We start from the raw sequence: 23,550 nt of genomic DNA, 5'->3' as shown, positions 1-23,550 counted from the left end.
GGACTTACTCTTTGTATGTCTAGTACTTATTCTATCAGTCTCTTTTGCCGAATCGCTCAGTTACGGAGACATAAACACATCAACATTGGTTGTCAAGTAATGGTGAGGGAATAAACACAGACACATACATACATACTTACATATATATATATATATATATATATATATATATATATATATATATATATATATATATGTATATATACAAAATTTTAAATTTAAAAGAGAGTTTTGATGCTGATATCCATTATTATTGAAATTTATTCCTATGTCAACATTTCTGTATAAGGCTATAGTTAACTATCAAATTCAAGTCAAACATATAAATTCTTACACATTTTCAGGGAAAAAAGGTTAAGAACAAAAGGTAAACACCAAAACATCGTCTCTATGTCCAGTCCATATTCAAATTTCTCCTTAAATAACTCGTTAAATAAAGGTCAGTTAAGGGGAGACAACCCCTCATAATATTATTAATAATATTAATAATATCATTAATAAATTATAAACAATACCCTATTACAATAGAATATTATCTCTAGAAGCTTTTGCAAAAAACACAACTGCTATTGGTAAATTATACTTTGATATGGCCTGCCTTAAGACCTAATATTATACTATAATGTACTATAATACCCAGTCATACTGCAATTTATATTTCATTTAAACCAGAGAAATGTGTGTCTTGGAAAATGTGTACATCTTAGAGCATTATTTCTTAGTTTATTTATCAACTTACCCTTAGAAAATAATATGAAATATAGTTCTAAATTACATAACGAACAATATCTCCTACCCTTGTCATACGGGAAAGCCCTCCCGATGACCGACCATTCTAATGAATATTGCATTTTTTGTTCTTTCAGTTCCCAAATGAATTTACTAAGACTAGTGCTTGCTATCTTATTTCTATCTCTAAAGGTACTATAATGATTAGATAATCTTTTACAGATTTGTCCCGAAGTACACCCCAGGTATCGGCTAACATCTGTCTGAGTCCTTACCTTACATTGATAAACTACATTTCTAACTCTCGCATTAGGGCCTTCAAACTTCAATCTTCTGGGGTTGACCTCTGTTACTGTAATCATATTAGTAGATGGAAACTGATAGAATTAACCCTTATATATATAGGCGTAGGAGTGGCTGTTTGGTAAGTAGCTTGCTTACGAACTGCATCATTCCGGGTTCAGTTCCACTGCATGACACCTTGGGCAAGTGTCTTCTACTGTAGCCTCGGGCCGACCAAAGCCTTGTGAGTGAATTTGGTAGACGGAAACTAAAAGAAGCCCGTCATATGTATATATCTATATCTATATCTATCTATCTATCTATCTATCTATCTATATATATATATATATATATATATACATATATATATGTATATATATATATATATATATATATATATATATATATATATATATATATATATATATATATATGTAGATCGGTGACCACTACATTTAAACTTTTTCTCCTTGTTTTTCTCCTTATTTCTTTCTATATATATATGTATGTGTGTGTATATGTTTGTGAGTCTGTTTGTCCCCCCAATATCGCTTGACAACCAATGCTGGTGTGTTTAGGTCCCCGTAACTTAGCTGTTCGGCAAAAGAGACCGATAGAATAAGTATTAAGCTTAAAAAGAATAAGTCCTGGGGGTCGATTTGCTTGACTGAAGGTGGTGCTCCAGCGTGGCCACAGTCAAATGACTGAAACAAGTAAAAGAGTATGTATATGATGGGCTTTTTTCGGATCTATTTTAAAACGGAGGCGCCAGTATTTTCTTAACGAAACACTAACGAAACACTTTGAAACTTGGGACACTGGTAGAATGTGTCATATAAAACATCTTTTACTCTTAGTCTTCTTAACAAAAAAAAGGAATTCGCAAGTTATTCCATGTAAAAGTTGTCGTATTTCTGTAATTTCAACCAATCACTGACGTCTATTCAGCTGAATAGAGTTTACTGCTGGGCGGTCATAAAAATGTTATTCCCTGTGACATATTTCATCTGGTTTAATCGTAATTTATATGCATATATTGTTTATATAATAAATTATGCAGTGCGTATCTATGTGTGTAACAATTTTAGAGTTCGGATTCTCGAGTTAGGGTTAGTTTTAGGGTTAGGGTTACGGTTACGGTTAACAGTCTAGTTTGGGTTAGTGTTAGGGTTAGGGGATTAATACGATATACACCGTTACAGCGCTAACTGTTTTCAACTGAATAGACGTCAGTGATTAGTAGAAATTATCGAAATAAGACAATTTTTTACATGAAACAAATTCGAATACAAAAATATTTTTCTGTTCTATAACACAAAATAGATAAGTATACAAAGTTTGAAAGTCTTTCCGTACCAAAAACACTACATAAAACATAAATGAAAACTGGCGCCCCCGTTTTAAAATAGATCCCTTTTTTCAGTTTTCATCTAAAAATCTACTCACAAGGCTTTAGACGGAACTATGTGGTTGGTAAGGAAGCTACTTACCACACAGCCACTCCTGCACCTATAAATATATATATATATATGTATGTACTGTAAACACCTAATAACTTATAAACATATAATTATTGAAATGTTTCTGCTTCAGAAAAGCCATTTCCATTCATTTTTATCAGATGTACACACACACACACACACACACACACACACATGTTTATATTTATATATATGTATATGTCTTTGTGTCAGTGTTTGTCCCCAAATACCACTTGACAACCAGTGCTGGTGAGTTTACATCCGCCCATATGTACCAGGCTTAAAAAAAAGCAAAAAGGTTGATTCATTGGACTAAAATTCTTCAAGGCAGTGCCCCAGCATGACCACAGTTCAATGATAGAAACAAATAAAAGATGACTATATATAAACATGACCAGCCGCACATACATAGCATATGTGGTTTGTTTAACCCTTTCATTACTGTATTTCTGTTGAGATGCTCTGTGTTTCTTTCAATTACTTTAAATATAACAAAGAATTTAGGAAAATTATTTAGTTATCATTCAGCTAGTGTTAGGAACATAAATTGTGACTAAGGTTTGGGGGAAGATTTTATTTCAAAACTTATGGAAGACCTTTGTACTCAGAACCAGATCCAGTTTCAGCCGGGGTTGGTCATGAAAGGGTTAAACATGCATTTGCTGCAGGATAGTGTTCAGGAGAGAGCTTTCCCCAGATGCTATTCTGCACTGCAACAAATACACATTCAAACAAAACACATATGCCATATGTGTGTAACTGAATAAGGGTTGCATTACTAGAGCTGTTTTTAATTTGTACTTCAATAAATATATAGGCACAGACATGGCTGTGTGGTATGAAGCTTGCCTTCCAACCATGTGGGTCTGGGTTCCATCCCACTGCATGACACCTTGGGAAAATGTCTTCTGCAATAGCCTCAGGCTGACCAAGGCCTTGTGAGTGGATTTAGTAGATGGAAACTAATAGAAGCCTGTTGTATGTGTATAAACAAGAAGCCTGCATTCAGTCATGAATAACCATGAGACTCAGCTAGAAAATTCCTCGCTGAGGCCCAAATCTGAGTAAGGTTGTTTATGGAAGACCAGCAGTCGCCCATGCATACCAGCCTGTTGTCCAAGGGAAAGGCAAAGGACAATTCAGCTTGGCACCAGTGACATCACAGCTCATTTCCACAGCTGAGTGAACTGGAACAACATGAAATAAAGTGTCTTGCTCAAGAACACAAGACACAGCCTGGTCTGTGAATCAAACTCACTATGCCATGATTGTGAGCCTGACGCTCTAATTACTGCAGCATGCATATGTGTGCGTATGTGTATATATCATCATCATCATCATCATCATCATCATCATCATCATCGGTGTCGTTTAACATCTGCTTTCCATGCTGGTATGGGTTGGACGGTTTGACTGAGGACTGGTGAGCCAGAAGGCTGCACCAGGCTCCAATCTGATCTGGCAGTGTTTCTACAGCTGGATGCCCTTCCTAATGTCAACCACTCCAAGAGTGTAATGGGTGCTTTTATGTGCCACCGGCATGAGGGCCGGTCAGGCGGTACTAGCAACGACCATGCTCAAAAGGTGTTTTTTACGTGCCACCTGCATGGGAACCAGTCTGGCAGCACTTTTGGTGCAAATGGTTTTGTTATACGGCACCATATTTTACAATCCTGTAAATAATAATAATGGTATTTTTATATAAGCTCAAAGCTTAAGGCAATCACCATGCAATGACTAAGGAAAACAGTCTAATAACGGGCCATATAAGCCCTCAACAGAAAAAAACTTTAAGCTTATATAAAAAGAACCATTAATATCATTTACAGGTTGGTAAAATACGGTGCCGTATAACAAAACTATTTGCACCGAAAGTATATATAGAAAGTTTGTTTGCATAAAAAAACAAATACGAACTTAAATATAGTTCTTAAATTCGACAGAAGGGAGACTGGTTTGCTGGTGTAAAGGTAACACACTTAATCACATTAACAAAGGGATGTGGGTTCGAGTCCCACGCGGATAGGAAAGCCTTCTTTTTTCTCTCAAGGGCTTATATGCCCCGTTGTTAGACTGTTTTCCTTAGTCATTGCACAGTGATCACCATAAGCTTTAAGCTTATATAAAATACCATTAATATATATATATATATGTATGTATGTATGTATGTATCTATCTATATATGTATGTATATCTATCTATCTATCTATACATACATATATATATATATATATATATATATATATATATATATATTATACAAGTAAGATCGATGGATTAAGGTGTTGGAAGTTTGTGAGCTTCAAGAAATATATATATATATGTGTGTGTATACATACATATATATATATATATATATATATATATATATATATATATAATATATATATATAATATATATATATATATATAACATATATATATATAGGAATCTGGCAGGCGTGAAGTGGATTCGATCTACTATGCCACAAATTTGAGTTAACACTGCGTCAGAACTTTTCCCGCGGTAAAACAACGGTTTTGATCTGACAGCAGTTAGATATGTCCCAGACGCCTTTAGCTAGGCCGAAGCGGTGTCTCCACCACTTGACCCTTTCTGACCTCTTCTACTCCATCTAGAATAGAGATAAACAACACCGCCAGCTAAATCCTTTGCACTCACTACCCTTCTCCATAGCTATAAAAACAGGAGACCTCCAAGCAAACTTCCTCTTTTTAGTCACCAGTTGTCACTTGACGACTCATGGAGAACGAAGCCTGGCTGACCAGCTACAACCTTGGCCAGAGGGAGAAAGAAGTTTACTGTCAGCCACTGTGAGACAACGGTGCACACATTTATAACTAATACGAGCTCGCATCCTTTTCTCTATAACCCTACCATCTCTCTCTATATATAATTACTACTATGAAAAAGTGTACATACAAATACAGGCCGAAATTCTTAACCTTGTATGCTTTACGTACAAACTGTTATGCTATTACACTGGCCTACCCGTCGTGGTATGGCAACATATAAAGTAACGGTAAATAAATTTTTCTTATAAAAATGTTGATCATCTTCATCGTTCATCTTATAACCAGTACAATTGGTAAATAATACTTATCGATACAATGGGTGACACATCGACTACACAACACAAATACAAAACCGTTACAATTGGTGACCCATAAAAAAAAGAACAAAAAGAATCACTGCCTTCTGAAGCTGAACTACCAACTCCTTTTTATTACATATACACTTTCCGGGGCAAGACACGCCTCTAACCTCTTCGTCTGTAAACATGGCACTGCTGCAACTATGTGCACTCCTGGCTCAACAGGCAGCACAGATTCAGACACTCTCAGCGCAATTGCAAGAGCTAACATGTCGCAGCCGCTCACCGCACAAGAACAACCAACCCCGACACTTTCATAGAAGACATTCGAGGAGCCCTAGCGTCAACCGGCAGTTTCCTCGGTTTTGCTTGTTCCACAGGAAATACGGCAAAAACACGCTTTCCTGCAAGCCACCCTGTTCTTTCCACAGTCATACTCCTGCTGACCCGGGAAATGAGCAAGCCAGGTTGTAGGGGCGACGGTCGCTCCTGGCGCAGGTAAACAAAGTCGCCTTTACTTCGTTATGGACCATACTACAGGTACCAGTTTTCTCGTGGACACTGGAGCTGAAGTTAGCATCATCCCCGTCTCACTAACATCGGGACATAGGAAACAAACGCCAGCCTTTCTTCAGGCTGTGAATCAATCACCTATTCAGACTTTTGGCGAGCAATCCCTCACATTAAATTTAGGCCTTCGTCGTGCTTTCCAGTGGATTTTCGTTGTAGCAAAATTACCCACTCCTGTCATAGGTGCTGATTTTTTACACCACTTCGGCCTCCTGGTCGACGTCAAGAAACGTAGATTCGTTGATACAATGACCGACCTCACTGTACGTGGTATAACCGCACGTGTGTCCACAGTAGGTCCAGTCATGTTACGGAAAGAGACCACCCAATTCGAAGCGCTCCTCCGTAAATATTCGGACATCACCCGACCACTGTTCAAACACAAGGACATCAAGCACGGGATTACACACCATATTGAAACCACCGGACCACCTGTTGCCTCGCGACCGTGAAGACTGCCTCCAGACCGCCTGCGGGTCGCTAAACAAGAATTTCAACATATGTTAGATCTGGGGATAATTCGACCATACAGCAGCAGTTGGTCCAGTCTGCTACACTTGGTGCCTAAGAAAGAGACGAACGGCTGGCGTCCATGCGGAGACTTCAGAGCCCTCAACAAAGCTACAGTGGCTGATACTTATCCAATTCCATACTTGCAGAATTTTTCTGCTTCGCTGAACGAAGCACAGATTTTTTCTAAAATCGACCTAGTAAGGGCCTATAATCAGATACCCGTCAAACTCGCCGATGTTCCTAAAACGGCAATTTCCATGCCTTTCGGACTATTCGAGTTTTTGCGGATGCCTTTCGGTCTCCGTAACGCAGCACAGACATTCCAGTGCTTTATGGATACCGTAACTAGGGACTTAACTTTCGTGTATGCATACATCGACGATATATTGGTAGCAAGTAAATCCGAAGCCGAACATGAAAAGCATTTAGAGCAAGTATTCCAGCGGTTAAATGACTACGGCATCGTAATTAACACAAGTAAGTGTATTTTTGGTGTCCCGTTTCTACCTTTCCTCGGCCATATCATTGACAAGGACGGAATCCGGCCCCTACCCAAAAAGGTGGAGGCGATAGTCGATTTCCCCATTCCTACGTCACTTCGGAAACTACGCGAATATTTAGGTCTGATTAACTTCTACCGGCGTTTCCTACCACACTGCACCGAGGTGGCTCAACCACTTACCGATGTACTGTGCAAAAAAACAAAGAAGAGACAGGCCATAACGTTAAGCGACGAAGAACTGGCCTCTTTTAATAAACTAAAAGATATGCTAGCTAAGGCCATGATGCTAGTCTACCCCAAACCAGGTGCCCCACTCAGTTTACTAGTTGACGCGTCCATGTCCGGAGTCGGAGGTGTCCTTCAGCAGTTTATTAATGGCGTTTGGCAACCATTATCATTTTTCTCCAAGTGACTTCAACCTGCGGAGATGAAATATAGTACTTTTGGACGTGAGCTACTGGCTGCGTATCTGTCTATAAAACACTTCCGCCATATGTTAGAAGGATCCGTCTTCAGCATTTACACGGACCATAAGCCGCTGGTATATGCATTCAGGAAGAAACCCGACTGCCATTCTCCTAGAGAAGTCCGTCACCTCGACTTCATCGCCCAATATTCCACAGATATTCGGCATATCAAAGGATCCAACAACACAGTAGCAGACGCGCTTTCACGCGTCCACCTTAACGCTCTGCACGCCCTGGAGACAATCGATCTCGAGCTGATCGCGGCAGATCAGGAAAACGACGAAGAGCTTAGTAGGCTACGGAATTCGTCGTCCCTCAAATTTCAGCTGTTACCATTATCCTCTTCTACCTCTCATATATGGTGTGATACATCCACTGGCCACGAACGTCCTTACGTCCCTGAACAACACCGACGAAGTGTTTTCACTGCCCTTCACTGTCTATCACATCCCGGCATTCGTTCCACACAGAAGATAATAAGAACTCGTTTTGTGTGGACGAACATTAACAAGGGCATTTGCGCTTAGGTTGAGAGTTGTGGTGCCTGCCAAAAGGCGAAAATACAGCGACATGTAAAATCACCTCTTGGCACTTTCACAACACCGGACGCACGTTTTCAACACATCCACTTGGATATAGCCGGACTTCTACCACCCACTCAAAACTATACGCACCTGTTAACCTGCATTGACCGTTTTTCTCGATGGCCCGAGGTTTTCCCTCTGTCCGATACTTCAGCGGAAACTGTCACTAAAGCGCTGATATCACACTGGGTATCGCGCTTTGATGTCCCTGCGACCATCACGACAGACAGAGGACGGCAATTCAATTCGCGCCTTTTCAGTGAACTCACGTGCCTCATCGGTTCCAAACACTGCCGCACAACAGCGTATCACCCAGCGGCAAACGGCATGATAGAGAGATTCTACAGGCAATTAAAAGCAGCCATACATGCATGTCCAGATATAACCAACTGGATGGAATTCCTTCCTCTTATTCTGCTCGGTATCCGTATATCTGTTAAGGACGACATCGGTCACTCTCCGGCTGAGTTAGTTTACGGCACCACTCTGGCCCTGCCTGGGCAAATGATTGCTCCAGTTCCTCCAAGGGATATTCCTGATCCCACATTTTATGTACATCGTCTATGCGCACATATGTCCCATCTCTCACCTAACGCACCCCGTTCGCAGAAAACTGACACTTATGTTCCCTCGGACATTAACCAATGGACGCACGTTTTTATTCGGAACGATGGAATACCATCGCAAATCCATCCACCGTATTCTGGACCCTACAGAGTACTACAGAGAAAGGAAAAATACTTCTTCGTTGACAGAAATGGCAAGCCAAATACCATTAGTATTGATCGACTTACGAAAGCTATCATCGAAACCGAATTCTCCGCATCGTCAACTCCGCACCAAACCGACACAGTTTCGGCAATACCTCCTGCAAGTACTTCAATGTCTTCACAGCACCCTCGAACAAGAAGCGAGCGAAGAGTCCGCTGGCCAGCGAAATACATACAAGTTTGCTATTTCAAAAAGATTCCAGGTGAGTGATTTACAGGCACCAATGCTTTAATTTCCACATGAACAGCTACAAAATTTATTTATATTTTTTCTTTCAACTGAACTTCACAAGGACCATACCTGTAACACTTATATCGCATTAATTCAATTTTCTGTTTCTCATATTAAATTAAAATTAATCTGCTTACATTCAATCAGACTCAAATGAACTGAACATTTTATTCATGAACTGAACATTTTAATCATGAACAGAACATTTATGCATCACCTGAACATTTATTCATAACCTGAATTTTTTTGTCTGCATGCCTTCTCAATTTGATTCATATTTTGCATGTACTTTTTTTTTTTTCTCATTCACTTTGAAAATGTATTGTTGCATACACACCCGCATGCACCTTTTCCTCAGTGCCTGGCCTGGCACACACATCTGCACACATGGTACATAAATACACAGATGCTAACTCTGTCACATTCATGCACCACACATACCTTTCTCGCCTGTTTTCACATGCTCAATGCGCCCTTGTAGACACAACTCATCTCTGTAAGACCCGAGGCTGGTCATGCATACATAGAGAAAGTTGTTTGTCTCTTACAACGCGCCAGCATGCCACACTTTTATTCCTGCACGATCGAGGCTTATAGTACCTCATGCACCGGCTGGCAAAATTTCTCCTCGACCATTCCAGGGCATTTATCATGCATTTCTTTGTCTCCTTTGTTCGTTCGCTTCCCTCCCAGGAGCCTTACTGGCGAGGAGGGTGATATAGGAATCTGGCAGGTGTGAAGTGGATTCGATCCACTATGCCACAAATTTGAGTTAACACTGCATCAGAACTTTTCCCGCGGTGAAACAACGGCTTTGATCTGACAGCAGTTAGATATGTCCCAGACGCCTTTAGCTAGGCCGAAGCAGTGTCTCCACCACTTGACTCTTTCTGACCTCTTCTACTCCATCTAGAATAGAGATAAACAACACCGCCAGCTAAATCCTTTGCACTCACTACCCTTCTCCATAGCTATAAAAACAGGAGACCTCCAAGCAAACTTCCTCTTTTTAGTCACCAGTTGTCACTTGACGACTCATGGAGAACGAAGCCTGGCTGACCAGCTACAACCTTGGCCAGAGGGAGAAAGAAGTTTACTGTCAGCCACTGTGAGACAACGGTGCACACATTTATAACTAATACGAGCTCGCATCCTTTTCTCTATAACCCTACCATCTCTCTCTATATATAATTACTACTATGAAAAAGTGTACATACAAATACAGGCCGAAATTCTTAACCTTGTATGCTTTACGTACAAACTGTTATGCTATTACACTGGCCTACCCGTCGTGGTATGGCAACATATAAAGTAACGGTAAATAAATTTTTCTTATAAAAATGTTGATCATCTTCATCGTTCATCTTATAACCAGTACAATTGGTAAATAATACTTATCGATACAATGGGTGACACATCGACTACACAACACAAAAACATCAACTGTTACATACATATATATATATATATATATATATATATATATATATATATATATATGGATGCACCTTTCGAGCGTGAATGAAGCCAGTGCCACCCATGCTGGTGGCACATAAAAAACACCCTCCACAATCTTGGAGTGGGTGATGTTATGAAGGGCATGCAGCTGTGGAAACCATGCCGAATCAGATTGGGCCCTGGTGCAGCCTCCTGGCACATCAGTTCTCAGTCAAACTGTCCAACCAATGCCAGCATGGAAAGTGGATGTTAAACAACGACGACGATAATGATGATGATGTGCGTCTGTGTGTTTGTGTGTTTGTTCCCCACCACTGTTTGACAAATGATGTTGGAGTGTTTACGTTCCCATAACTTTGCAGTTTGGCAAAAGACACCAATAGAATAAGCACCAGGCTTAAAGAAAAGCCAAGTTCTGTGGTCGATTCATTCGACTAAAATTTCTTCAAGGGGGTGCTCCAGTATGGCCAAAGTCTTTTGACTGAAACAAGTAAATGGTAAATGGTGAGTGGTGGTGGTGGTGGTGGTGGGATCATTATGAATAAATATTTCTGAAGCAGTTGAAGAATACTTACGAGAACATTTTTCTTCAAAGTCCTGACATGTGGTAGGGGTTGTAAGATTTCCGGCGTTTTTGGGTAAACCTATCATGGAACAACTGAAAAAGGAAGAAGGACAAATTAGAAATCGGGACCATGGATTTATACCAATGTTAAACCCTTTGACATTCAGATTTCTCTATCAAATGCAATGCCTATTTAGTCACACAGTTTTCAGTTAATCATGCCTTAACTCTTAGCTTTGAGATTTCGATGATGTGATTGTGTATTTTTAGAATGACATTGTAGGGTAGGTGTGAAAGGCCAGATCTAGCCAGTTTGAACATAAAAAACAGATAAAGTATTTGGGCCAGATATGGCTGGGTTAACCCTGTAACGACCGTTCAGCAGGAGCAGGTGACGAGGAATGGCTCCTTTAGTACATTGGATGGTCAATCCAAATAAAAACATGAAAAGGGGATGAGTGCCAGAAGTTTAGAAAATACTGTCTCATGTGACCTTATCTGAAGGCTGCCATTGGTTAGGTTGCATCTTGGCACACAATAGAGCAAGAGAGAAATTGTGCCAATACCAACCAATCAGAGTGGTTGACACAACAGGGTCCAAAGGTGCGGCTGAAGACTAGCTGTTTATCCACTACGTCTGTATTTTTGTATATATAACAGAGAGAGAGAGAGAGAGAGAGAGAAGTATGCTACAACCCTCTAGCATTCAGATAACTCTGTCAAATGTAGTATTTATTATTTATTCACATCATTTCAAATTAATCTCACATTGTCTTGTTACTCCAAGATTTCGAAGATGTGAATGTGCATTTTTAGAATGACATTGTAGGGTAGGTGTGAGAGGCCAGATCTAGCCAGTTTGAACATAATACAGGTGGAATATTTGGGTTGGATGAGGCTGGTTTAACCCTTTAGCATTCAAATTACTCTCTCAAATGTTATATTTATTCACTTTGTTTTGAATTAATCATGTATTATCATGAGACTTTGAGATTTCAATGATGAAATAGTTTATTTTAAGAATGACATTGTAGGAGAGGTGTGAGAGGTCAGATCTGGTCTGTTTGAATACTAAAAGGTCAACAATGGTATACTGGAAGGAATTATGGAAAAAATTAAAATAGCATAATTTATTATTCCAGTTTTGAAGCAGGATTTTTTATTGTGCCCTTAAAATGGAGCAGTGGGCAGCTTTGGTGCTTAGTGCCAGAGTTAAGCTGACCATAATAGAGGGCTTTAGGTAATAAGAGTCTTCCATATATGCCAAATGACCGATCCACCTCAGTTTCACACTTTCATAAGGAGTCTCTCTATACCTACAGTGTCAGATACATACAGCTATGTATTGTAACCAGTATTGGTTTGTTTATGCTCCTGTAACTTTGCAGTTTGGCAAAAGAGATTGATAGTACGCCAAACTATAAAAAAAGAGTATCCCAATCATGGTTGCAATTCAATGACTGAAAGAAATAAAGATAAAAAGATAGCTGGAGGTGTGGGTGTGTGGTAAGAAGCTTGCTTCCCAACCATATGGTTCCGGGTTCAGTACCACTGTGTGGCATTTTGGGCAAGTGTCTTCTACTATAGCCTCGTGCTGACCAAAAGCTTTGGGAGTGAATTTAGTAGATGGAAACTGAAAGAAGCCCGTCGTATATATATGTGTATATATATATATATATATGTATATATATATATATATATATATATATATATATATATATATATATATCATCATCATCATCATCATCGTTTAACGTCCGCTTTCCATGCTAGCATGGGTTGGACGATTTGACTGAGGACTGGTGAAACCGGATGGCAACACCAGGCTCCAGTCTGATTTGGCAGAGTTTCTACAGCTGGATGCCCTTCCTAACGCCAACCACTCAGAGAGTGTAGTGGGTGCTTTTACGTGTCACCCGCACGAAAACGGCCACGCTCGAAATGGTGTCTTTTATGTGCCACCCGCACAAGCCAGTCCAGGGGCACCGGCAACGATCTCGCTCGAAAATCCTACAGGAGCCAGTCAGGCGGTACTGGCAACGGCCACGCTCAAAATGGTGCATCTCATGTGCCACCCGCACAAGAACCAGTCCAGGGGCACTGGCAACGATCTTACTTGGCTTGCCGGGTCTTCTCACGCACAGCCCATTTCCAAAGGTCTCGGTCCGTAGTCATCGCCTCGGTGAGGCCCAATGTACGAAGGTCTTGCCTCACCACCTCAGCCCAGGTCTTCCTGGGCCTACCTCTTCCACGGGTTCCCTATATATATATTTATGTATGTGGCTTTGTGTGTGTGGTTGTTCCCCCACCATCGCTGGACAACTGATGTTGGTGCATTTATGTCTCCGTAACTTAGCAGTTCAGCAAAAGAGACTGACAGGATAAGTACTAGGCTTACAAAGAATAAGTGCTGGCAATGATTTCTTTGAGTAAAAACCCTTTAAGGTCGTGCCCCAGCATGGCCACAGTCACAACATGATTGAAACATGTAAAAGAATAAAAGGAAAGAAATGGATCTGGCTTACTTGATGTCTCTGATGCAGTAACCTGGTCCTGCCCAGTATTTGTAGTGGTTGTTTTCACAATCCTCGCATTTACCTGGAGACAGGGAAACAGAAGAAAGAAAATTTATCATCTATTTAGATATCATCATCATCATCATTGTCATCATCATATCTTTGATATCATTACCATGATCACCATCATCGTCATTGCCATCACCATCATTATGGTCATCATCATCTTCCTCATCATTATCATCTCCCTCCTTCTCCTCTTCACCACCACCACCACCACCACCACCACCATCATTACCATCATCATTTTAACATCCATTTCCCTTTTTCTTTTGTAGCAAGTCATAAAACGCGGCAATATTACGTAATGGTCATTTGCCCAAACAAGCATAATTGTTGGTAATCCCATTGGTTAGAATTACTGCTCATATACAAATTCTAAACTTTCATCAAAGAAATCTTTCACGAAATACGGTTCTTAGAATTCGGATATGAGCAGTTATAAAACCCCTGATTTTGGGGGAAATTACTCAGTGTTCGTAGGATTGTTACTAAACTCCACGACACTCATTCATTGAGATATTGGCGATTTTTTATGCCATGTCTATGATAAAAATCCAACAAGACTTATTTGAATTGTTGTGAACTCTATGTTGTTCGTCCGTCGGAACAACGAGGACCATCTGATCATCCTAGAGATGGGTGGGGAGGTCATCATTGATGAGTGTGGAGATGGCTGATAAGCCCTATCTGCGTTTGGAAAGATCTGTTGCAGTAGGGACAGGGAATGGTAGCAGGTGCCGGGGGCTTCAAAGCATTGTTCTTTCTGTTCTGCCTGCGCCTCTCTGCAGCAGCTTTCCTGTCACTTTCATGTTGGTGGGCACCGTTGTGAACAGCGACCTGCCACTTGGTCCTATCTAAAGCTGTCTGCTCCCATGATGACGGGTCAATGTTGAAGGCCTTCAGTGATACCTTTAGGCTGTCTTTAAGCCGTTTCCTCCGGCTGCCATGGGAGCGCTTGCCGTGCTGGAGCTCACCAAACAGAAGCTTCTTGGGTATTCTGTAGTCTGGCATGTGGGCTACATGACCAGCCCAGTGAAGCTGAGTTCTCATCAGGATGGAAGGGATGCTTGGGAGCCAGGCACGAGTGAGCACTTCTGTGTCTGGTATCCTTTCCTGCCAGCTTATGCCAAGTAGTTTCCTCAGCCTGGTGGTGTGGAAGTGATTTAGTTTTTTGGCGTGGTGTTGGTAGACAGTCCATGACTCACATCCATTTGTCATGGAGGTGATGCCTCTTCTGTCCTATACATTCTCGTGGAGTCTGCCGAAAGCAGCACTTGCTTTGGCGAGTCTGGTGTTGATCTCATCATCAATGACTACATTGCGGGAAAGCGTACTGCCAAGGTAGGTGAATTTGTCAACCGCATTGAGTCTTTGCCCATTGATGGAAATGTTGGGTTCTACATATGGTTTTCTTGGAGCAGGTTGGTGCATCACCTCGGTCTTCTTGGTACTGATTGTGAGACCAAAGTTGTGAACACTAATAGCTAGTATGAAGGATTAGTTAGTGTGAATTTTAAGTCATAATTCTCTACGACACAATGACTTTACTTTCCAATTGGACTATAAATGCTAAATGTACATAAATAAAATAATGTAGTAATTATTTTCTCTTTCTTCACGTTCTTCAACTTGTTAATGAAATTTATTTCTGCAATTATGAAACTGTGTATTTTTTTTATAGCAGTTAAAAGAAGACGAATTTATTTATCTTCAACATACATGCACGCATAAAATGTCCGTTAGCGTGTCAGAGTATATATTTCTCGCTATGGTGTTTATGTAGCTGGAGTTAGAATTTATGTATAATGATAACATTTATAGGTCATAAGTGACATGTTTATCAATATATATTCCTACTTCAAAAGTAAAATATATTTATTATCTATTTCCAAATAAAAAACATATAAAAGTAATGTTACACAAATAGTAACCAAACTAGCTATAAAACTCTCCATGTGTTAGTGGCTAAAAGTAGAAACTTTGTTGAGGTAGATTTTGTTTTACAGTTGATTGCCCTTCTTTGTTACCCTACCTGGTTGCCCTTCTTTTTGCCCTAACTTGTTGCTCTTCATTTTGCCCTACCTGGTTGCATTTCTTTTTGCCCTAACTTATTGCCCTTCTTTTTGCCCTACGTTGTGGCCCCTACTTTGTTGCCCTACCTTGTTGCTCTTCCTTGTTGCCAAACACCCTTTCTCCTTCCGGTCGAGGTTAACTTTTATCTCCTCCATGGCTAGACATGCTTCCATGGGAGATTGGAAATGAAATGACCCTGCTTGTATGACAGTGACACTCGTTTACAACTATTGCATGATGTCAAGATGATGGTGGTGGTAGTGGCTGTTCTAGAAGTGGTGGTGATGATTGTACTGGTGTGAGTGATGATGGTGGTAGTGGTGGTGATAGTAGTGATGAGGATGATGACAGTGGTGGTGATGATGATGACAATGGTGATGGGATCAACTTCCAAGGAAATTCAGCTGCTGTTAGTTATTTCCATACCTCAGAAGAAGAAGAGAAGCACTTATTAATCTGTGAATGAATAATTAAATAAGTAAATTAATGAATCATGTGACCTACCTCGATCGGTTAATTCCTGTCCTTTCAGGCAAGTAATACGTTTTACCTGACAGAAGTGCTCATCTTTCCCTGTGTGACCAAGATGAAGGGCACACTTGCACTTGGTTTCAGAGATTCGGAAGGAATCTAAAGAGCAAGAGGAAGAGAGAGAATGAGAGAGCTAGGGAGAATGGTGAGTGTAGTTTGGGGAGTGTAACTTGGTGAGTGTAAATTGGTGAGTGTAGTTTCATGAGTGTAGCTTGATGAATGTAACTCGATGAGTGTAGTTTGGTGAGTGTAGTTTGGTGAGTGTAGTTTGGTGAGTGTAGCCTGATGAATGTAGTTTGGTGAGTGTAGCTTGGTGAGTGTAGTTTGGTGAGTATAGTTTGGTGAGTGTAGTTTGGTGAGTGTAGTTTGGTGAGTGTAGTTTGGTGAGTGTAGCTTGATGAATGTAGTTTGGTGAGTGTAGTTTGGTGAGTGTAGTTTGGTGAGTGTAGTTTGGTGAGTGTAGCTTGGTGAGTGTAGTTTGGTGAGTGTAGTTTGGTGAGTGTAGTTTGGTGAGTGCAGTTTGGTGAGTGTAGTTTGGTGAGTGTAGCTTGGTGAGTGTAGTTTGGTGGGTGTAGTTTGGTGAGTGTAGTTTGGTGAGTGTAGCTTGGTGAGTTTCTCTCACTTCCTTCTGTACTTTCAACACAGTTTGTCTTTTTTGCCATTTGCTTTTTCCCCTTTTGTTCTATCTTTCTGCCTGTCCCCTTTCTGTTTCCAGTCCTATTGGACATTCTCCATTGTGTTACTCCTACATTTGTGTCCCTTTAGAGCCACACAACCTTATTTTGTTTGTATATTGTATATTTATTTTCTTTACTGTTACTTCGTGTATCCACTTTTATCTGTTGCGTTTGTTTGCATCACTGTCAACAACATTTGCTCGCTATTCCCAGCATTTTTTCACTGTTGATGCCACCAAAAATGAAAGACGTTACACATGTGAAATTGTAAAGATTTTTGGGACAATAACTGATGAGGAGAGAACACGTCCATGTCTTGTGTGTGGATTTTCTGTTCGTATCTTGGTCATGTTTCAGATTAATTTTTCAACCCACACACACTCTTTCTCTCTCACACACACACACACATACACAGACAAGTTTTCAGTTTCACAAACAAGGGAGAGAAAATAGAGTTGATTCTTTTACAAATCGGTGAAGAGTTGCCTCCCCTCAAACAAGACATCGAATTTTGATGGCCTAAAACACTCGAACACATTACAAACAGCCCAATTTCAGTAGCGCATATTTGTGGGGCAGGGAACATTTTTAGTGCATGAGATCTAAGCCGATTCTTATGAGAAATTTTTTGTTGGGGTGGAGAATTAGGTGGTGGCTAAAAGCGTGTATCTTATCAAACACGATAATTTTCTTACACAGAAAGTGATATTATAATAGAAATGACTAGCAGTATAGCCCGGCGCTGCACGGGATTAAGCTAGGATTATTAAGTGATCAAGTGTTTTATTTCAAACCAAAATAAGTAACATGGACATCAGATTTGACCGAAATCCGTTGAAATTGGTTTGGCTGAAAATGGTTTGCTGGCAATTTGATTGGGAAATCCCATAAGGAATCAGTTTACTGGTTATTTCCACTCATTGACTGTTTTTTTTTTAAAGTTGCATTAGAGATCTGCATAGGAGAAGGTTGATCTGAAGGTTTGCATTGGGGATCTGGATTGGAGTAACTTAGGAAGACTTATCAACAGCCTTAACCAAAAAATAAGAGGCCTGTCCCTTCTAGCCTAACTCTGACCCTAAAACCGTAACCCTAACACCAACCCTAATCCTAATCCTAATCCTAACACTAACCCTAACCCTAATCCTAACCGTAAAACCCTAACCCTAACTGTAACACCCTAGTGGAAATCCTGCGGGTGTTAATGTGAAAAATTACCAAACCCTTTTTGTGGTCCGAAAAACGGGTGGGGGGTGGTGACTGTCAAATTGTTACATACCTTTTTGTTTCATAGTTGTTGTGAAATATAAACAAAACTCTTTCGCTCCCAAAGTAGTATATGTGTGTGTGTGAGAGAGAGTGAGAGGGGAGAGGAAGATGAACGATTTAAAATAAATAAATGATTTAAAATAAAAAAAATTTTAATTGTTGTGTGAGAAAGTATATATAATCTCATTATAGAATATAGTGTCTTTCTGTGTCCTTCTTCCACTTTTGCGTTCTTTTTTTCCTTTCTTAGACGCTAGCAAACAAACTCTGTCTTGGTTATAGAAATTTTTTTCCTTAGCCGCTTTGTGTCACCCTTTCCCACTTTTTGTTTCCTTTTTTTGTTAGACGCTAGCAAACACTCTGTATCTCCCCTTGTCACAAACACTATTTCTTTCTTTCTTTCTTTTTCTCTCTCTCTCTCTCCTTCACGCGCGTACGCAGATTTGACTTCGCCATGTCAACAAACTTCAAAATTGGTAAAAGTTTATTGAGTTTTACAGCTATACGCGGGTGCTTCCGAGAGAAAAAGTTGACGAAAGCAGATAGGGTCATGACAAATCTCCTCCTAAAATTGGAACGACACACGTGCTAATTTGTGGACATGTATAAAGTACAATCACGTACACACACACACACATCCTGCCTTATATAGATACTGATATTTACCTGTGGGGCAGTCGTTTTCATAGCATTTTTTAACATCAAATGATGACGTGATGAATGGGTTTTCAGTCCCAGAGGGACAAGGCAAACACTCGTCACAACCTCCCTCCCGCTCACACGTTTTCACATAAGAACCTAGAAAAATCCAAGAGTAGAAAATTCAGTAACTCATATTAGTCACAGCTATTTCAGCTATGCATATTGATGAAATTGAACCATGAGCACAACACAAATGCATATACGAAATAGCTGTAAGCCCATAATGAATAAATAAATGTATGTAACCCGTAATTTTTGTCTATTTTATGTATCAATCAGTAAATTGGGTAATGCGACCATGGATTTACAAATTTGACTGGTGATGGACTTTAGCTTTGCCTTTCGACTTTGGATTACCTGGAATACAATACTAATCAGAAGACATTTTTGTTAGCATTTTTGCGGTTGGGTGGGCCCAATGGCTGCATAAGCATCTGTGTGACTGTTTGTGTGTCATTTTCGTTTATGTTTTAGTTAAATACTTTGGAGCATTTATGAAGGCCTGGTGTGTGTGTAAGGGTACTATGCATGTGGGGGCTTAAATTGGGGTGGTAGGGTAGAAAAGGGCTTTTTAGGTGTATGTCTGCATGCTTGGATGTGTGTGTTTCTGACTACAATTGTGTATGTTCTGGTCAAGCTCTTTCCCAGATTCCCAGGAATTGATGGTGAGCGAGCCGAAGTTGGGGGACTGGGGGTTATAGTCATGGGGGGCACATAAGTATGATAGGTTGTACCTCCTTTCATATATGTGTGTACATATATGTACACACACACACATTTGGGCAAGGATTAAAAATTTTACTTCTGCTGTTCAGATAGATGCCTGGGTGCTGAGAGTTCTTTTCTCAACCAGGCATAATCTATACTTTCACTTGCTATTGAAGTAAACTTTACATTTCTGTAATATCCCCACTCTATTCTGTATTCTGTGGAACTTTCTTTCAGTGACCATACATGTTTGGCCAGGTTTGTGATATTTTGTGTCTCTGGGATGTTGAAAGAGGAATTGTTGTTCATATATCAAGTTCTGAAAGGGCCTTCAGTTGCTCCCACAAACTTTCACAACAACCCTCACCCCTATTATATGCTACACATATAGTACCACTATATACATTCCAATTCTACAAGAAAATTATCCCTAAAACAAGCACACATTTCCCATGCACAATTTTCCAGAAAACTTTTGTCACCTTGCAAACACCCCTAGAGATGGAGTTTTGATGCCAAGGGGAATAACTTAACCCTGGTTCGTTTTGTTGTCTTTTTCAACTACAAACGAGACATGTCTTTTACCCTCCAACAATAGAGAGTAGTCACCATATTTCATTCCATAACTACCATCTCTGAAGAGTGCAAGTTCACATAATCGGGCTGTTACCTAACACCTCTGTTGAACAACTAGTGTGAAACTGATTGACAAAATCAGCTATAATGGATATATAATACTGTAAACTTCTATTAATATACCTACTCCATTGACAAATGTATGAGTGCATATTTTTTTAAAGTTATGGATTCCAAGATGGCTATATATATATATATATATATATATATATGAATGGATACTGAAAGAAGCTGATTGTGCAAATATATATACATATATATGCTGTACTCGAGAAGACCTACCCACAACAACAGATTTGAGATCCTAAAACCAAGGTGCTACATAAAAAGATTAATGTGGGTGTTGGTGTCATGTAAAAAGCAACAAGTATGGTTTGTAGAGTGGTTGGTGCTAGGAAGGGTATCCAGCCATAGAAATCAAGCCAAAACAGACTATCGGACCTGGTGCAGCCCCTGGCCTTGCTAGTTCTTATCAAGCTGTTCAACCCATGCCAGCATGGAAAACAGACATTAAATGTTGATGATGATAATTATTATAGATATATATATATATATATATATATATATATAGATAGATAGATAGATACATACATACATACATACAAGGTGCGAATAAACTGTTGTCTAAATTACACAAAAAAGAAAATAACACTGACATCTCATTTTCACTCTATTACCAAAACTCACACAACTATAACTATAACTATGCTAATAATAGCACTCAGCGCATGCACATACCCAACATAGACATTCATATACGTACATCTAACACTGACACTCGTACACTTGAACACGACCACAGTAGATCCCAGCCCACTAATATACCCGATAATGATACTACCATATCTTATAATAATAATAACTTTAACAATATTTCCATTGATCTAGATTCTTCTACATCCTTACATAGCATATCCTCCAACAATGATACCTCATCTACCACAGAGCCCAACCCCCAAGTCTCATCTACTTGTAACTATCCGGGACAATCTGCCCGCTACAAATGCATTGCGTAAGATATAATCTATACTATATATAAAACAGAGGTGTGTGTGTAATCGCTTTTCACGTGAAAACGGCTTCACTATTTACTTCCATACTTGTGATACATAAATAATTTGACCTCGGATAAATCTTAGGCTCTTCATTTGATTTTTTTTTTATCTCTAATTAAAAATAAATAATATTGCTTTATATTTAAGATTCACTTCTTTAAAAAGGTTTCTCAATGTCAACTTCCGGTACGGACGTGAAAAAACGGCGACGTCTCTCACTCTCTACTACGATCAATTACTGAAACACATATTTACGAAGTTCATAAATTTCAATATTCGGTACAAGATAGTTTTTAACGTGCTTTTATTTATACGATTTTTGGGCGTTCCATGTTCATCTCATTCATTCTTTGCAATGTTTTCTCTCTCTCTCTCTCTCTCTCTCTCTCATTCACACACTCCAGGTTTGATTTCGTTCTGAACTCGCACACTTCGTTAATTTCCGTAAATAAATTTTCTATTATTTTTTTTTTTGGCACATGTGTGTTTCTGTATGTGTGTGAGTGAAGGGGTGTGTTGTGATGTCTACGTACATACATCTTTTCTGTGTGTATATCTGCACGTGTGTGTGTGTGAGAGAGAGAGAGAGACAGACAGACAGACAGAGAGATGTTTCAGTGACTCTCTCTCTCTCTCACACATACGTACAAGAAACGTATGACTATTTATGTATGTACGTATAATTCTTGACACACCCCTTCACTGGCTCTGTCTCTCTCTGTCTGTCTGTCTGTCTGTCTGTCTCTCTCTCTCTCACACACACACGCACATACACACGTGTGTCTTTGTAAATATGTTTGTATATATTTATGTATGTGTGTGTTTGTAAGAGACAGAGTGTGAGTGAGTCAAGGGGTGTGTTGTCATATGCATCCATCATTTTTGGATGTATGTGTGCGTGTGTATGTGTGTGAGACAGAGTGAGAGAGCGGTGTGTATGTAGTACTAGCAGAGGCACCCGGCGTTGCTCGGGAATGAAATTGTTGCTTATATACTTGAAGAAAAAAAGGCAAAATATGCTGTATAGAAATTTGAGAGGACATTCTGTAGATGGACTCTCAGATGAATGATGGCTGGGCGCCTCTCATGAATGGGGAAAATTGAAGATGTGCCAAAAAGCCTCATTGGTACTTAGAAACTTTTACGAAAACTAAAATGGGGATTAAATGAAAAAAATGATTTACGTGAATATACTCACAAGAGTAATTGAAATAAATGGCGATTGTGGAACCCCCCACGCACGCGTGCATACACACGTGAGTCTATGTAAATATGTTTGTATACATTTATGTATGTGTGTGTTTGTAAGAGACAGAGTGTGAGTGAGAGAGAGAGGTTTGTTGTCATGTATACGTACATGCATAAATATACATACATCTTTGGATGTATGCATATGACAACACAGCTCTTGACTCACTCGCACTCTGTCTCTTACAAACACGCACGCGCGCGCATACACACGTGTGTCTTTGTAAATATGTTTGTATACATTTATGTATGTGTGTGTTTGTAAGAGACAGAGTGTGAGTGAGAGAGAGAGGTTTGTTGTCATGTATACGTACATGCATAAATATACATACATCTTTGGATGTATGCATATGACAACACAGCTCTTGACTCACTCGCACTCTGTCTCTTACAAACACGCACGCGCGCGCATACACACGTGTGTCTTTGTAAATATGTTTGTATACATTTATGTATGTGTGTGTTTGTAAGAGACAGAGTGTGAATGAGTCAAGGGGTGTGTGTGTGCGTGTGTATGTGTGTGATACAGAGTGAGAGAGCGGTGTGTATGTAGTATTTACTCTCTCTCTCTCTCTCATACACACTCACACACAAAATAGTGAGTGAAGCTTTTTGCCGTTGTTACGTCAATACCGGAAGTTGACATTGAGGAACCTTTTTAAAGAAGTGAATCTTAAATATAAAGCAATAGTATTTATTTTTAATTAGAGATAAAAAAAATCAAATGAAGAGCCTAACATTTATCCAAGGTCAAATTATTCACGCATCACAAGTATGGAAGCATTTGGTGAAGTCGATTACACACACATCTCTGTTTTATATAT

At 39.7% G+C, this 23,550-nt stretch overlaps 2 protein-coding genes across 2 annotated transcripts in view; one reads left to right on the top strand and one right to left on the bottom strand.

Annotated features, from left to right (window-relative positions):
* LOC106881697 (uncharacterized) overlaps positions 1-23,550 on the bottom strand; it is a 187,526-nt gene that overhangs the window by 54,509 nt on the left and 109,467 nt on the right. The window contains exons 4-7 of the mRNA XM_089342393.1: positions 19,044-19,175; positions 16,405-16,530; positions 13,774-13,846; positions 11,259-11,341 (exon numbers count right to left, since the gene is read on the bottom strand). Coding sequence (XP_089198519.1) covers positions 11,259-11,341; positions 13,774-13,846; positions 16,405-16,530; positions 19,044-19,175 — 414 coding nt within the window. The remainder of the gene's footprint in view (positions 1-11,258; positions 11,342-13,773; positions 13,847-16,404; positions 16,531-19,043; positions 19,176-23,550) is intronic.
* On the top strand, positions 8,518-9,205 carry LOC149130968 (uncharacterized). The gene has a single exon (XM_089342605.1). It carries the CDS (start codon positions 8,551-8,553, stop codon positions 9,202-9,204), a length of 654 nt encoding a protein of 217 aa, XP_089198731.1. The 5' UTR covers positions 8,518-8,550; the 3' UTR covers position 9,205.

The sequence above is a fragment of the Octopus bimaculoides genome, chromosome 26, assembly GCF_046866305.1.
Source record: "Octopus bimaculoides isolate indiv1 chromosome 26, ASM4686630v1, whole genome shotgun sequence".
Classification (NCBI taxonomy): domain Eukaryota; kingdom Metazoa; phylum Mollusca; class Cephalopoda; order Octopoda; family Octopodidae; genus Octopus; species Octopus bimaculoides.
This window is presented reverse-complemented; position numbering and strand designations above follow the sequence as displayed.